The sequence below is a fragment of the Grammomys surdaster genome, unplaced genomic scaffold, assembly GCF_004785775.1.
Source record: "Grammomys surdaster isolate TR1022 unplaced genomic scaffold, NIH_TR_1.0 170, whole genome shotgun sequence".
Classification (NCBI taxonomy): domain Eukaryota; kingdom Metazoa; phylum Chordata; class Mammalia; order Rodentia; family Muridae; genus Grammomys; species Grammomys surdaster.
Window position 1 is genome coordinate 22,046,929 of NW_021604618.1, and position 15,097 is coordinate 22,062,025.

Sequence of the window (15,097 nt, forward strand, 5' to 3'; positions counted from 1 at the left end):
GAGAGAGAGAGAGACAGAGAGAGAGAGACAGAGAGACAGAGAGACAGAGAGAGAGAGAGAGAGGAGAGAGAGAGAGAGATTGACTTTCTGTTTGACCTCTTACAGCACACACACACACATACACACACTCACACACCTTTTGATGTCTGGAATAGTCTTGAAGAAAAATTGTCCGTTACTTTGTTTCTAGTACTCAGTATGAAGACCAGGCTACTTTAAACTCATTGAGATGTCTACTTGCCCCCTTAGTTCTGGGACTATAGCCCTAAGTCACCATGCCTGGCTTTTAAATTTAAAATGTTTTTATTTATTACTCTGTGTGTGTGTGTGTGTGTGTGTGTGTGTGTGTGTGTGCACGCCAGAGCCCCTAAGTGAAGTTAAGAAGACAAGTCTAGAAGTCAATTCTCTTCTTCCACTTTGGATGTGATCTAGGGGTCAAGTTCATATTGTCAGGCTTTCATGGCAAATGCTTTTAGTCAATGAGTCATCCTGCTGGCCCTTATTTAGTTTCCAGTAGGTTGTTTCTTCTTTGAGATAGGGTTTCATCTAGCCTAGGATGGCCTTGAAATTACTATACAGCTGAGGTCTGCCTGGAACTCCTAATCTTTCTGCCTCCACTTTCCAAGTCCTGGGATTACCGGTCTGCATCACTTTGCCTGGTTACCCCCAAAGTGGAGCAATTATAAGTGACATGTACTCACTGTTGACTTTTTCAGAATGTACTCTGAACACCCTTTTATATAATGACTCATTTAAAGTTTCTAAGTGCCGGGCAGTGGTGGCGAACACCTTCAATCCCAGCACTTGGGAGGCAGAGGCAGGCGGATTTCTGAGTTCGAGGCCAGCCTGGTCTACAGAGTGAGTTCCAGGACAGCTAGGGCTACACAGAGAAACCCTGTCTCGAAAAACCAAATAAATAAATAAATAAATAAATAAATAAATAAATAAAGTTTCTAAGAACTCAAAGATTGAGAGGCAGGGGAGCAGGTACAATTATCCTCATTTTGCTGCTTGGAAACTTTCAACAAGCATTTTGGAAAGCATTCAAGAAGGAATTTAGAGAGAACAGTTATTTCATCAATGTAGACATTGATTAATTTTTATAAGGAATAACTTGTCCATGAATCCTTAGAAGACCCTTTGTAGATGGCTTAAAAGTCAACAGATTTCACTCAAATACAATCTTTAAAATTCATTGACTATATTATAGCTTTCTTTCAACAATTGTGTGATGAACAACACATTTAAAGGGTCCTTACCAGAGGGCACCAGACTTAAAGGTACCAAGAAATTCAGGAGCTTCTGTGGTCCTTTTGGATAATCTTGGCCATAGACTTTGAGAATATTCTGGGGAGCAGATGTCTAGGGTTTAGGTAAAACTCTTTAGGAGTAAAATGCTACCTGGGTTTTATTTAGTTTGTTTCTTTCAATGTAATCCTAAACATATTTTCAAGTACCTAACAGTAGACAGTGCTTTTTCTATAGATGGTATTGTATTATGTATATATGGATAAGCTGGGCAGTGGTGTTGCACGCCTTTAATCCCAGCACTTGGGAGGCAGAGGCAGGTGGATTTCTGAGTTCGAGGCCAGCCTGGTCTACAGAGTGAGTTCCAGGACAGCCGGGACTACACAGAGAAACCCTGTCTCGAAAAACAAAAAAACAAAACAAAAAAAACCCAACAAAAATGTATATATGTATATATATACACACACATATAGGTTTTACACACATATCTAAATTTATCTATATGAATGAGTGGGTTTTGCTATGTAGCCTAAGTTACAGTTAAATATGTGATTCTTCTGCCTCAGACTGACGAATGCTAGAGCTGTTACTATTTTGAGGCATGGACATTTGTTATTGTTGCTTTTAATAATGAAGATTGAACCTGGGGCCTTACATATGCTTGTAAGCACTAGTACCAAGCTATATCTAATACTTTATTTCTTCATCTTCTTCCTTTTCCTTCTCTTCCTCCTCTGTTTTTTTCAAGACAGGATTTCTATTTGTAACAACTCTTGGTGTTCTGAAACTTGGTTTGTAGACAGGCTGGCCTGGAACTCAAAGATCTCCCCACCTCTGCCTCCCAAGTGTTGGGATTAAAGGCATAGGCTGCCATTGCCTGACATTTATTTATATATTGATTGATGATTGATTGAGACAGGGTCTTAGCCTTGGACCCATTATGCAGCCATAGGCAGGCCTTGAACTTGTGTTACTTATGTTCTTCCTGTCTTAATCTTCCAAGTATCTGGAATTATGGGGGGGCTCTAAGACTTGAGAACAGCCTCAAATTGTTATACTCCCTTATAAGCCTGCTGCACATAAGTAATATATAAAAATACATTTCCAGTGTTGACTTTTGTCAGATGACTTCAAATGCAACCGACATAAAACATTTCCTACAGCCCTCTTCTCCTCCAAACCTCTCTCGTATTTTCTTATCTTGATAAAGCTTGCACTTACCTTCCTAAACCTGAATCTGCAACCCCCGTCTTCTCTGCCCACCAACTTATCTCAAATCCTAGGGATTCTACCTAACAAATAATTTAGAACTCATCTATTTCTCTATTCTCAGTCTCTTCCAGTGTTGAAGACATTGTCATCCCTTACCAAAGACACAGGACACCCAAGCAAGTTTGAAACTCCTTAGCATAGGTCATTAAGTTACAACTTTCCTCCCGGGCCACTTCTCTGCTCATCCCACACCCCGACACATGCTCCTTCCCTACAATGAATTTGAGTTCTCTTAAACTAATTTTATTATTGCTGGAATTATCTTCCCTATTTTTTGGGTCGCAGTTTGGCTATCACTAATAAACAGCCCAGGCAGGCAGGCAGACTCGGTTTTTCCGCTCAAGCCCTCGGCAATTTCTAGGGGCTGTCGTCTACACGGGTGGTCCCTAAGGTCGCTTTCCAGGGCTGGAGATGCATGAGCTTCCTCAGAGTGGACCCTGGTCCAGCGGCTCAAATTCGCTTCAAGTAGGGAACCCCTGGGCAGCCTACAACTCTAACACTGCAGAAGCTTCCGTACAGCAGAAAGAGATCCGGGAGCTCCGGTCCGGAACCCTGCGGCGCGTGGCTCCGCCCCTCGCGCTGCGTCGGAGATGGGGTGGGGCGGGGCGCCAGGCGCCGACGAACGGCGTGCGCCAAGCGGGGGGCGGGGTTAGGGGCGGAGCGGAGCGCGCATGCGCGGTCGCCTTTGTGTGGGTCGAGCGGCGGCGGTGGCGGCGGCGGTGGTGGCGGCAGTGGCGGTCCCACTGGCAGGCGGGCAAGAGGAGAGTCCGGGCGGCGTCCGGCGTGGGAGCCGGGGGGCCACCATGGTAAAGAAGCGGAAAGGCCGCGTCGTGATCGACTCTGATACGGAAGATAGCGGCAGCGACGAGAACCTGGATCAGGTGAGGGCAGGCCGCGGAGGCGCGGGCCGGCAGAGCGGGAGGGCTGAGTCCTGGCCACGGGAGCTGGGAGTCGCCGGTCCCGAGCGCCCGTCCCGCCTGGTGTCCGGCCCGCTGCTGTAGTCCCTTCCTGTCTCCCCGCTGAATCTTAGGCCCTGGGAGCCCGGGCCAGGCCTGGAGACGGAGCTCCGAGGACTTGGCGCCTTGGGCCGGGAGGCGGGGCAGGGATCGGGCTGATGGGCCTCGGGGTTTGGGGTACTGAAGGGGGCCGCTGTCTGCTTGGGCCGGATCAGGGCGTCACGACTGCAGGCCGGGAGATTCGGGCTGGGCGAGATAGGAAGTATCGCCCGCCAACCCCAGGCTGAGAGATTTTGGAGGAGGTGCAAGGGAGAGCATGGGGCAGTGGGAGGGAAAATTTGCCTAGGTGTGGACTCTGGAAGATGAAGTTCTTCAGACCAGGCATGTGGACATAGGAGGGACACCCATAAATGTCCCGAAAGTGCTTGGGGTTGAGGGGAAACTTCGTAGTAGTCTCTTTGGAGACTATGGTCATTTACGGTCGAAATGGGTTCCCGTTGGGATGTCAGACAAAAAAACTCTTGGGAGGAGGAAAGAGGACAGATAACTGGAAGTTGTGAATTGTAGGGCAGCAGAGAGAGACTGTGGCCCAAGCTCTTAGACATTTTTATGCCGCAGAATAGAATTCTTTTTCACTTGAAGATCAGAGAAGTATTGAAAGTAACTTGTGGCCTTAGCGTCTTGGAGTACCCCACATTGCTTCTGTAGTTTAAAAAAACACTGCAGGAGGAAGCTGTTTTTGTAGCAGTACTCTGATGGTATCAGGAGATTTAAAGATGATTTCCTCCATGTTTCATGAGTAAATGACATAAAGGAAGGGTAGGCAAGATACAATAGCTTTATAAATGGAGTAGATAGTTGTACTAAACTCAGAATCTAATTCTGAGTCCTAGTTTCTTTCTAGCCATTTACATTTGTTCTCCACTGTAAAATGGCGATATAACATCAGCCTTGTGTATTGAATTGGACAATTGCATAAATCAAATGTTTATAATTAAAAATGTTGGTATAAACTACAAAGTTTTTGTATAAAAGCCTTCTTGGGAGTCCTTAGTAATAGACTAGAGGCCTCCGGATTAATTAGGACTTGAAAAGGGAGGGCTTGCCTGGTCTACAACTACAAAATGAGTCCAGGACAGCTAGGCCTAAACAGAGAAACCCTGTCTCAAACAAACAAACAAACAAACAAACACCCCAAAAACGAAAGAAAAGGGAGGGCTCTTATGAGGGAAGGACTTGTAAGGTTTTAACAGAAAAAATGTACACACACATTACCTTTTGATACAGGGTCTCAGACTATAGCCTGGTCTGTCATTGAATTAAACCAATTCTCCTTCCTTGTCCTCTTAAGTACAGGGGTTACAGGTTACAGACATGGGTCACCACACCTTCAAGAAAGAAAGGAAGGAAGGAAGGAAGGAAGGAAGGAAGGAAGGAAGGAAAAAGAAAAAAGAAAAAAGAAAAAAGAAAAAAGAAAAAAGAAAGAAAGAAAGAAAGAAAGAAAGAACCTTTAAAGATGGTGGTAGGAAGGTAGGAAAGTAGTGGTGCCAGTAGAAGGACTGTCTAAGGACAGGAACACCTGTTTAGGGTAGGAATTGAGTGAATAAATTGAAGGCATTTTCATTGAAAGGCTTCTAAAATCTACCAAAAAATGTGTTGCTACCTATGAAAGTTTTTTTGATAAGTCTTTAGACTGGCAGAAGCACTAGAGTCTGTACCCTATCTCTGCCCTCTGTTCTGTGGTTTGTGGGGTGTAGGTGTGATTGTTTACACTGTATCTGGAGTAAATTAGATTCCTCGATGAAGTGCTCGATTTACATTATCACATTTTCAAATCATGGTGAGTTGATCTTATTTTTCCACTTTACATTCGAAGAAAAAGAGATTAAAGAAGCTAAAGTAATTTACTAATAAGTGGTAAAATTGTGATTTAACCTATTACAACCATACTGTTTCTACTATATCAGCTTAGTATAGTTTTCATAATGCAAAATGAAAAAAATGTGGATTTTTAGAAAATTATTTTGATTTATTTTTTAAAAAGATTTTTTCTTTTTTTTCTTTTTTCTTTTTTAATGTGTATGAATGTTTTTCCTTCATGTCTATATACTTGTTGCCCACTGCTCACAGAAGCCAAAAGAGAGTATTAGACTCCCTGGAACTGGAGTTACAGTTATGAGCTGTCCTGTGGGTACTGGGAACCCAGTTCTTCTGTAAATAGCAAGTTCTTGTAACAGCTAAACCATCTCTCCTGAACCTTGGTTTGTTTATGAGGAAGGGTCTTGCTGTGAAGTCCATGTCAGATTAACTTAAAAGTTCCCTGCCTCAGCGTCCAGAGTGCTGGGATTACAAACCTGAGCCATCACCACATCCAGCTTTACGCCCAGCTAGAAAATAATGTTTCATGGCCAATTTCCATGTTGCTAAAACTCATATTTTTAAGGTATACTAAATAGAGTTATCAAATCAGTTAGAAAGTGTTTGGGGTGCTTGATAAAGCCCTTTTAAGGTATCTGTTCCCAAGAGGACTGAAGCAAACTACCAGTTATTCTGACCTTAATGATTTTTCCCACAGAATTTTGATGAATGATTGGATGGAGTGCTTCCGTAGATGGTCGAGATATTTTACCTGATCTACAAAGAACGTTTCCAGGGCCTGGAGAGATGGCTCAGTAGAAGCAGCATACTGTTCTTGCAGAGTACCTGGGTTTATCTCCCAACCATATGCACCTCTAGTTCTAGGGGATCAGATCCCCTTTTCTGACCTCCACAGGCACTAGGTACACAGGTGGTACATAAACAGACATACAGGCAAACAGTTATACACACAAAATCAAAATAAATAAAACTTTTTAAAAAGTATTTCCAAAACAGGAAGTGAAGGGGGCTGCAACTTTAACTCTAAATTTCCCTTTGAAAAAGGAATGTGAAATTTGTAAGTAGTCCCAAAAAATATTTTAAAAGCAATTCTGGCTCCCCTTCAGCTACTTATTAGCATGTCAGATGAGAACTAGATCAGAAGTCTCTTTCCTGGTACATCCTAACAGAGGCACTAGTGCCTTCTGGGTTTTTTGTTTTTTTGTTTTTTTTTTAATTTGTTTTTGTCTGTTTTGCACTGTGCTTGGCTCTGTGTCAGGTGACTTTACCAGGGTCTTTTAGAAGAAATCTGTAGTCAACCTGATTTAGGATCTTAGGAATCCACAAAACATAACCATCAAATCCTGGATCTTTCCTGACCAAGATGGCATTGGGCTGTGCCATCTACAGCTAAGTTTTCTTTTCTTTTCTTTTCTTTTCTTTTCTTTTTTTTTGGTTTGGTTTGGTTTGTTTTGTTTTTTTGAGACAGGGTTTCTCTGTGTAGCCCTGGCTGTCCTGGAACTCACTCTGTAGACCAGGCTAGCCTCGAACTCTCGAACTCAGAAATCCGCCTGCCTCTGCCTCCCAAGTGCTGGTATTAAAGGCATGCGCCACCACCGCCTAGCTAACAACTGAGTTTTCATTGGAGGTTTGACACAGGGCTTGTTTACTTCATTATCCTTGAAGAAAGAACAAACCATGACAGATCTCTAAGTGTCTTAACAGGAGAGTGGTGCAGTTAGTAATGAGGCCCCACCCCTGAGTTTTTTAGTTAGGTATCTAAGATGTCAAAATTACTCTAGCACCTCCAACTTAGTACTTGTTGAAGGGGAGGTGGGTAAGCAGTGTCAGAATCTACCTTGGATTGCTTATTTAGAATGTAGATAGACTGTAAAAACCCAACACTACGGATGATGTATATGTACCAGTTTTTAAAAGGCACATATGATCAAGTAAAATAAAATAGGTTGGGAGGGGGTACGGGGCATAGTTCGTTCCTACTTGTACTAAACTAGACCTCAGAGACTAAAGTCCTGGATTCTATATTTGTAACAGGTACAAGCCAGGCAATTATGATTCATGCTTATCATTGAGACCACTGTTTGTATGCAAGTTCATCTTTCTTAGTAAGACATTTTAACTAGTTGGGGAGAGAAATAGCTGCTTGTGTTTCTTGTATTGTTCCAAGTTAAGGGCATACATGCAACCCAAAGAACTTGATAGATAGTTAAAGTACCAAAGCTGGCAGCTCATTTAAATCTCTAATATGAATTTATTGGTGGAATAGTTTTTGTATTTTCACTGTTGCTGCTGCTGCTGCTGGCATTGAACCTAGGCCATCATGCATAATGAGTACATGCTTTGCTACTGAGCTGATACTCAGCCACTGGAGATGCCTTTTCTTTTTATTTTTTATTTTTTTTGTTTGTTTGTTTGGTTTTTCTTTTCTTTCTTTCTTTCTTTCTTTATTTATTTTTATTTTTGGTTTTTCGAGACAGGGTTTCTCTGTGTAGTCCTGGCTGTCCTGGAACTCACTCTGTAGACCAGGCTGGCCTCGAACTCAGAAATCCACCTGCCTCTGCCTCCCAAGTGCTGGGTTTAAGGCGTGCACCACCACTGCCCGGCTAATATTATTCTTTTTTTTTTTAAGATTGTTATATATTTATTTATTATATGTAAGTACACTCTAGCTGTCTTCAGACACCCATATTAGGGCATCAGATCTCATTGCAGATGGTTGTGAGCCACCATGTGGTTACTGGGATTTGAGCTCATGACCTCCGGAAGAGCAGTCAGTGCTCTTAACCACTGAGCCATCTCACCAGCCCCTTAATTTTTTTAAAAAATTAAATATACAGATATATTGCCTGTATGTATGTATAGGTACCACACTCTTGCCTGATGTTTGCAGAGGACTGAGGAGGGTGTCAGATCCCCTGGAACTGGAGTTTCAGATGGTGATGAGCTACCATGTTGGTGCTGGGATTGAACCCAGGTCCTCTGAAAGAGCCGGTGCTCTTAACCACTGAACAATCTCTCCAGACCTAAATATTTTTTGTTTGTTTGTTTATTGAGACAAAGTTTCCTGTGTAGCCTTGGCAGTCCTGAAACTATCTATAGACCAGTCTGTCCTCAAACTCACAGATTCACGCGCCTTTGCCTTGTGAGTGCTGGCATTAAAGTGTGTGCCACCAACGAGATTATTTTTCTTGAATCAGTCATTCTTGAGACATGGTGTGTGTGTCTGTGTATGTCTGTGTGTGTGTGTGTGTGTGTGTGTGTGTCTGTCTGTCTGTCTGTCTGTCTGTCTTTGTATATTTAGAGATGATGTATGATGGAGCCCAGGCCGGCATTAAACTTAGTATGACAGCTGAGAATGGTCCTGCTGCCTTTGTTTCCTGAGTGCCTCTGCTCCCAAGTGTAGGGCTACAGGTGTGCACCACATAGTATGTGATGCTGGAGATGGAATTAGAGAGATTAGGCAAGCATTGTACCAACTGAGCCTATATTGCCAGTTCCAAAACTTGAATTTGGAGGGGTGTGTGTATAAAACCAGGAATCAAACCCAAGGCATTACATATGCTGGGCACATGCTCTGCCACCAAGCTATACTTGTGAGCCTTGGAGGATTTTCCTTTTGCATGTAAACTTGATAGTGACTTTGGGGGGGCACATTATTGTTTTCCCATTTTTAAATTGCAGGATACTTGTCATTGGCACTTTACTCAGCCCTAACCAGCCACGAAAGTTCACAGCTGTAATCCTAGCACTCAGAAACCTGAAGCAGGGAGAGCAAAAGTTCAAGGCCAGATAGGACTACATAACAAGGCTCTCCCACCCATCTTCCTGCTTTGCCTTCTCCAAAACTTGTTTTGGTATTTTTATACTAAAATGTTCTTATAGTTTCTTCTCCCTCCCTCCCTCCCTCCCTCCCTTCCTCCCTCCCTCCCTCCCTTCCTTCTTTTCTTTCTTTGTTGTTTCTGTCTCTCTTGAAAGTGTCTCTCTTGTAGCCAAGCTGGCCTGAAACTTATGACAGTATGTGTACCTCAGCCTTGCAAGTCTCAGGGTTACATGTGAGCCACTATTCCTGTTTTATAGAAACTTCATTGTTCTTTGTTTGTTTCTAGTCAACTTGAAGTGACAGCAATGAAATTTCTCTTTGAAGATGACCTGGTGGCACAGCCTGTAATCCCAGCCCCTCTACTCAGACCAAAGCAGGAGAATCACAAGTTTAGGGCCTGTTTGTAAGCTGAAGGCTAGGCTGACTGGATAACCTGGTGAAACCATTTCAAAGGCAAAAAGAGAGCTAGTGGAAGCCAGAGTATGTAAGTGGTTCTCTGCTTTCATGATGCAGGTTTTAAGGATCTGGGAACTGAACGCAGACTATCAGGCTTAGAGGCAGTGTGCATCCTTTTCTGCTGAGCCATCTTACCAACTCAAAACTCATTTTAGACTTGGTCCTTTGGTATATTTATTGTTCATTGAAGAGTAGAGATTGTCGTTTTTCAACAAATGGGTTAGGTTAGATGAACGAAATGGAAGTGTTTGGTACCTTCAAGGACCTTATAATGAGAAGTGGCAGAGAAAGGGCAAGACTTGGATTGCAGGTTATGTGGGAAGGACTGGTGTATGTCAGGCTTTATACTGCCCTGGTAAGGATGACATTTAAGCTGAGACCTGGAACAGATGTTAAGGAAAAGGAGATTAGTAGACTGTAGAATAAAGGGTAGGGTATTGTATGTTCATTTTTGAGGAACCTGCGTGTATACAAGAAGCTAGGTAGAAAAGACTGATTGCCATCATGAAACTGAAAGAAGCCTGGAGTGAATGAAGAGGTCTGTATGTGTGAAACTCAGGGGTTTTGGTATAGGATCTTATTGTGAAGGCTGGCCTTGAACTCAGAACAGTCCTTTTCCCTTAGTCTCCTAAGTGTTGCCATTACAGATGTGAGCCACCTTACCTAGCTGTAGAAACAGAAAATGTTTTAACTCTGAGGATGGAGAAGTCAAGTTGTCTTAGTTTGGGTTTAATTGCTGTGAACAGACACCATAACCAAGACAACATTTAATTGAAGCTGGCCAACTGGCTCTGAGGTTCAGTCCATTATCATGGCGAGAAGCATGTCAGCCTCCAAGCAAGCTTGAAGCTGGAGGAGCTGAGAGTTCTACATTTTGTTCCAAAGGTAAACCAGACACACTGGGCAGAGCTTTGAAGCCCACCTCCACAGTGATGGACTTCCTCCAACAAGGTCACATCTTCTAACAGAGCAAGCCCTCTTCTCTCTTCTTCCTAGCCCACTCTGACATGGGTGTCATGCCAGCTCTACAATATTTTAGACATTTCTAGAGCTCTGTATTTTTTTTTCCATGTGTAATAACTTTGCTGGAAATTTGAAGGGAAAGTTGCCATATTGAGTGCTGATTATGTGCGTTACACTGCTGCTTTGGAAATTAGTACTTCAGAAGAGTTTTGTTTGGTCTGGTGAGATTTCTCAGTAGGAAAAGCACTTGCCCCAGATGATCTGAGTTCAATCCCTGGGACCCACATGGTAGAAGGAAAGAATTAACAGCAGCACATTGTCCTCTGACCTCCATGTGTGCACTATGACATGCATATGTATGTAGGGGCATGCTGGCATGCACACATACACAACAGGCAAACAAATATGAGAGTAAAAACAATAAAACAAACCCAAAACTTAAAAATAGAAAAAGAAGGGTTTTGGAGATAGGGTAGTCCAGAACATGTAGCCAGTGACTTTGAACTTCTGATCGTTTGCCTGTACCTCTTAGGTACTTGAGTGTGAGCCACCATGCCTGGTTTATGTGGTATGAGGGTTCAAACCTATGACCTTACATTGTAGATAAGCATTCTGCCAGCTGAGCTCTATCTCTGTCACTTTTTCTTTTCTCTCCTTCCTTCCTTCCTTCCTTCCTTCCTTCCTTCCTTCCTTTTTTCTCCCCTCCCTTCCTTCCTTCCTTCTTTCCTTCCTTCCTCCCTCCCTCCCTTCCTTCCTTCCTTCCTTCCTTCCTTTTTTTCTCCCCTTCCTTCCTTCCTTCCTTCCTTCCTTCCTTCCTTCCTTCCTTCCTCCCTCCCTCCCTCCCTCCCTTCCTTCCTTCCTTCCTTCCTTCCCTTTCTTCCTTTTATTAATTATTGGTTTTTTTGTTTTGTTTTAATGTGTGCATGCATGTGTAGGTTATAGAACAACTTTTGGGAATTGGCTCTCTTTCCACCACATGAGTCTCAGTGATGGAACCTTGGTTGTTAGGCTTGGCAACAAGCACCTTCACCTCTTGAGCCATCACTTCACCACACTCCACTTTCCCTTCCTTGCTCTTAATAAATAACCAATGCCCACTATTTGGATCACATTCCTCTGCCAGTGTCTCTGTAAAAGAAATAATGCCACAAACATCTTAAATACAACATTCTGTGGATTGTAGTTCTTTTCTTAGCACCTTTCGGGTCTTGCAAATTCTCTTCATCCCAGTGGCTGCCATTACTCTGCTCAGGATGGAATGATCCTCAAACTGACTCCTTTACACTTCCACCCTGGCCCCAAGTACTCCTGGAAAGTCCATAGTGGATAGGTTACTGCTCTGCTTCAAACCATTTTGGGGTTTCTTGCTGCCTTCAAACAAAATCCCTACTCCTGACCCTGCTTTGCAAACCTCTGATAAGCTTTCTTTTTACTCTGACTCACCTCATTTTATTCCCCTCCCCCTCTTGCTTGCTTAAACATCAGTGACAGTTTCTCTTTCAGTTCTTTGAGCCAACAGTATCAGCTCCGTGGTCTTAGTTGTCCCGGAGGCCTCCTCCCTTGGGGATCCCATATACCCTCCTTTCCCTTCTAAAAGTTTCTAATTTGAGAGAAGCTTCTCCTACTCTCCTTGCTGCAGATAACCTCCTCGTTCTTTATTCATTTCCTTCTTAGCACTTAGCGTTGTCCATACAGATTTCTTTATTTTCTTGACTGTCTCCTACTCTTGTCCTTAAATTCCAGGAAGTCTTGGACATTTGTATCTTTTCTTTGCTGTCATTTACCCTATGCTTGGAACATAATAGGTGCTGGTAGTAAGGTGACTAGGCATTTTAGTTTACCTGGACTGAGGTGTTTCCATGAGTGCAGGGGTTTCAGTGCTAAAAATCAGGATAGTATCAGGGCAAATAATACTTAGCTGTTGGGTATTAGTTATGTCTGTAGGATTAAGTAAAAACAAGAAAAACCAAAAAAAAAATTAGCATCCTAATGAGTTGTGAAACCTCATGAATTTTATTCATATGAACGTTTATCCTCTCTGCTTTGTTTGTCCTTTTAAAAATTGAGGATTGTGTCCAAGTACCTTAAACATACTAGACAGATGCTCTACTACTGAGCTTTAGCCACACCCCTTTTTCTTTCTGTTTCTTTTAAAGATAGGATCCACTATGTAGTAGTACACACTGGCCTGGAATTTGTTATGCAGGCAAGGAATCTACCTGCCTCTGCCTTTCAAGTTCTGGGACTAAAAATTTGTGCCACTACACCTGATACCTTCCTTATTTTAAATTTTGGGACAGTCTCATTAAATTTCTTAGGCTGCTGTTGAACTGTTTTGTAGCTCAGGAATTCCTTGAATTTAAGTTCCTCCTACCACAAGCTCTCTCCTATCTTAGATTATCAGTTTATGTTATCAATTCCAGTCTCTTGCTTTATTTTAAGTCTCAATTTGTGCTCTCTGATTAAATGTGCCCTTTGAACAGTCATTGAAAGTGCTGTGGAAGCTCAATGTGGCATCTCTTGACAGCTAGACCTGTAGTGGACTGGGCACTGAGACGACAGTAAGCACATCTTTGTGTAGATCATGTTATCACCTTCACTGCAGTCTCCTTAAGACATGTTAAGATAAAGGGGAAGGTTCTCACTGGATAAGAGGAAATACAGGGAAGGTAGGTAAAGAGATCAGAGGACATAGTGTGTTCACCAGCATGACATCGTGGAGTGAGTACAGGAAAGAGGCAAGGAGGCTTGCCCCTTACATGTGGTCCTGTTTTGTTTTAAACTGATACAATATCAATACAGATATCAACTTCTTTTTTATTTTTTTTGGTTTTTCGAGACAGGGTTTCTCTGTGTAGCCCTGGCTATCCTGGAACTCACTCTGTAGACCAGGCTGGCCTCAAACTCAGAAGTCCACCTGTCTCTGCCTCCCAAGTGCTGGGATCAAAGGCGTGCGCCACCACTGCCCGGCAGATATCAACTTCTAAATGAATCTAAATAAATCACCCTTAATAATTTCTTCATGTTGAGGGTGGAGAGATGGTAACAGTTAAGAGTACTTGCTACTCTTCCAGAGGACCCAGGCTTGGTTCCCAATATACCTGTCAGGTGGTTCATAGCCACCTATACCTTTAGCTCCAGGGAATCTGGCACCCTCTTCTGTCCTCTGCAGGCAAATGACACATGACACAGAGATACACACATGCAAATAAAAACAATAACAATTTCTTCATTTGTGCAGTGTTGTAGAGACTTTTCATTGGCATGTTGTTCTAGCCATTGGCATGTTGTTCTGTCTGTCTGTACTTGAAAGCCCTCATTAGGACATAAAGGACTAAGTCATAGAGTAGTTTGGGCAGGAATTCCCTTAAGTAGCATTCAGTACTGAGCTCCAGAAGTGGAGAGGGCAGTTTTTACACTGTAAAGGTCTTTATTGTCTCGACACTATTATATCTAGTATTCTACACAAAATGAGAGTGTGATTATGTGGTACATTTGCTCATTGATAGAAAGTCATTTGTTAGGTTTGTCTGTTTTTTTTGGTTACAGGGTCTTGCTCTCTCGACCAGGATGGTCTGGAAATCCCAGCCAGGCCTCAAGCTTGTGTCAGTTTTCCTTCTTTAGTCTTCCAGGTGCTAAGGTTTCAAACACATGTGCCATAGAAGGTGTGTGTGCACACTTGTGAATATATGCATGTACAGGTTTGTGGAGGTCAGAGAATAACTTGAGGTAGTTGGTTCAGTCCTTTCATCATACAGGTTCTGGGGACTGAATGCAGTTTTCAGGCTTAGTGACTGGTTTCTTTTACCTGCTGAGCCGTTCTGCTAGCCCAGTTTCAGTAGTTTTCATGAATCTGCTGAATGTAACAGCTACTTGATTGCCAGCTACAGTTAAAAGTTCATTCCTATAATGAATTAGATTACTTCTTAGGGAGAAAGGAGTACTCAGCTCACAGTTTTGGAGGCTGGAGGGCAACAGCATGGTACAGGCTTAAGCTGCTTCACATCGTGGTCTGTCTGCTTACAAAGCTGTCAGGATTCAATCATGAAGTTGTAGCTTCCCAAAGCCCCACTTATGCATATCATAGCCAAATTAGATTTCTTTCCTCTGAATACCATCAAGTAATTCTCTGTGGGTTAAACTACTGCAAGAAGCTGGGTGATGTGGCACACGCACATGCACTTGGTAGGCAGATCTCTGTGAGTTCCAGGCCAGCCAGGGCCAGATAGTGAGAGTTTGACTCAGAATGGAAACCAACTACTGCTGTTTATTGTTCAGGGAAACAAAGCAGGTTCAGACCACAACACAATGTATCCAAATTCGTGTTGTAATGAGTTGTTGTTAAAACTGGAATTCTACAGTATTGATAGTGATGCAAGATTGTTTAGCAGGTATAGGTGCCTGCTGTCAAACTTGACAACCTGAATTAGATCTCTGATACTCAGGTGAAAGTTCTGATGGAAGGAGAGAATTGACTCTCACAGGTTGTCCTTTGACCTCCACA

At 42.8% G+C, this 15,097-nt stretch overlaps 1 protein-coding gene across 1 annotated transcript in view; it reads left to right on the forward strand.

Moving 5' to 3' along the window:
• Positions 1–3,191: 3,191 nt before the first annotated feature.
• Rtf1 (RTF1 homolog, Paf1/RNA polymerase II complex component) overlaps positions 3,192–15,097 on the forward strand; it is a 57,902-nt gene continuing 45,996 nt past the window's right edge. Inside the window, exon 1 of the mRNA XM_028767080.1 lies at positions 3,192–3,401. Within this exon, the coding sequence (XP_028622913.1) occupies positions 3,192–3,401 (210 nt within the window). The remainder of the gene's footprint in view (positions 3,402–15,097) is intronic.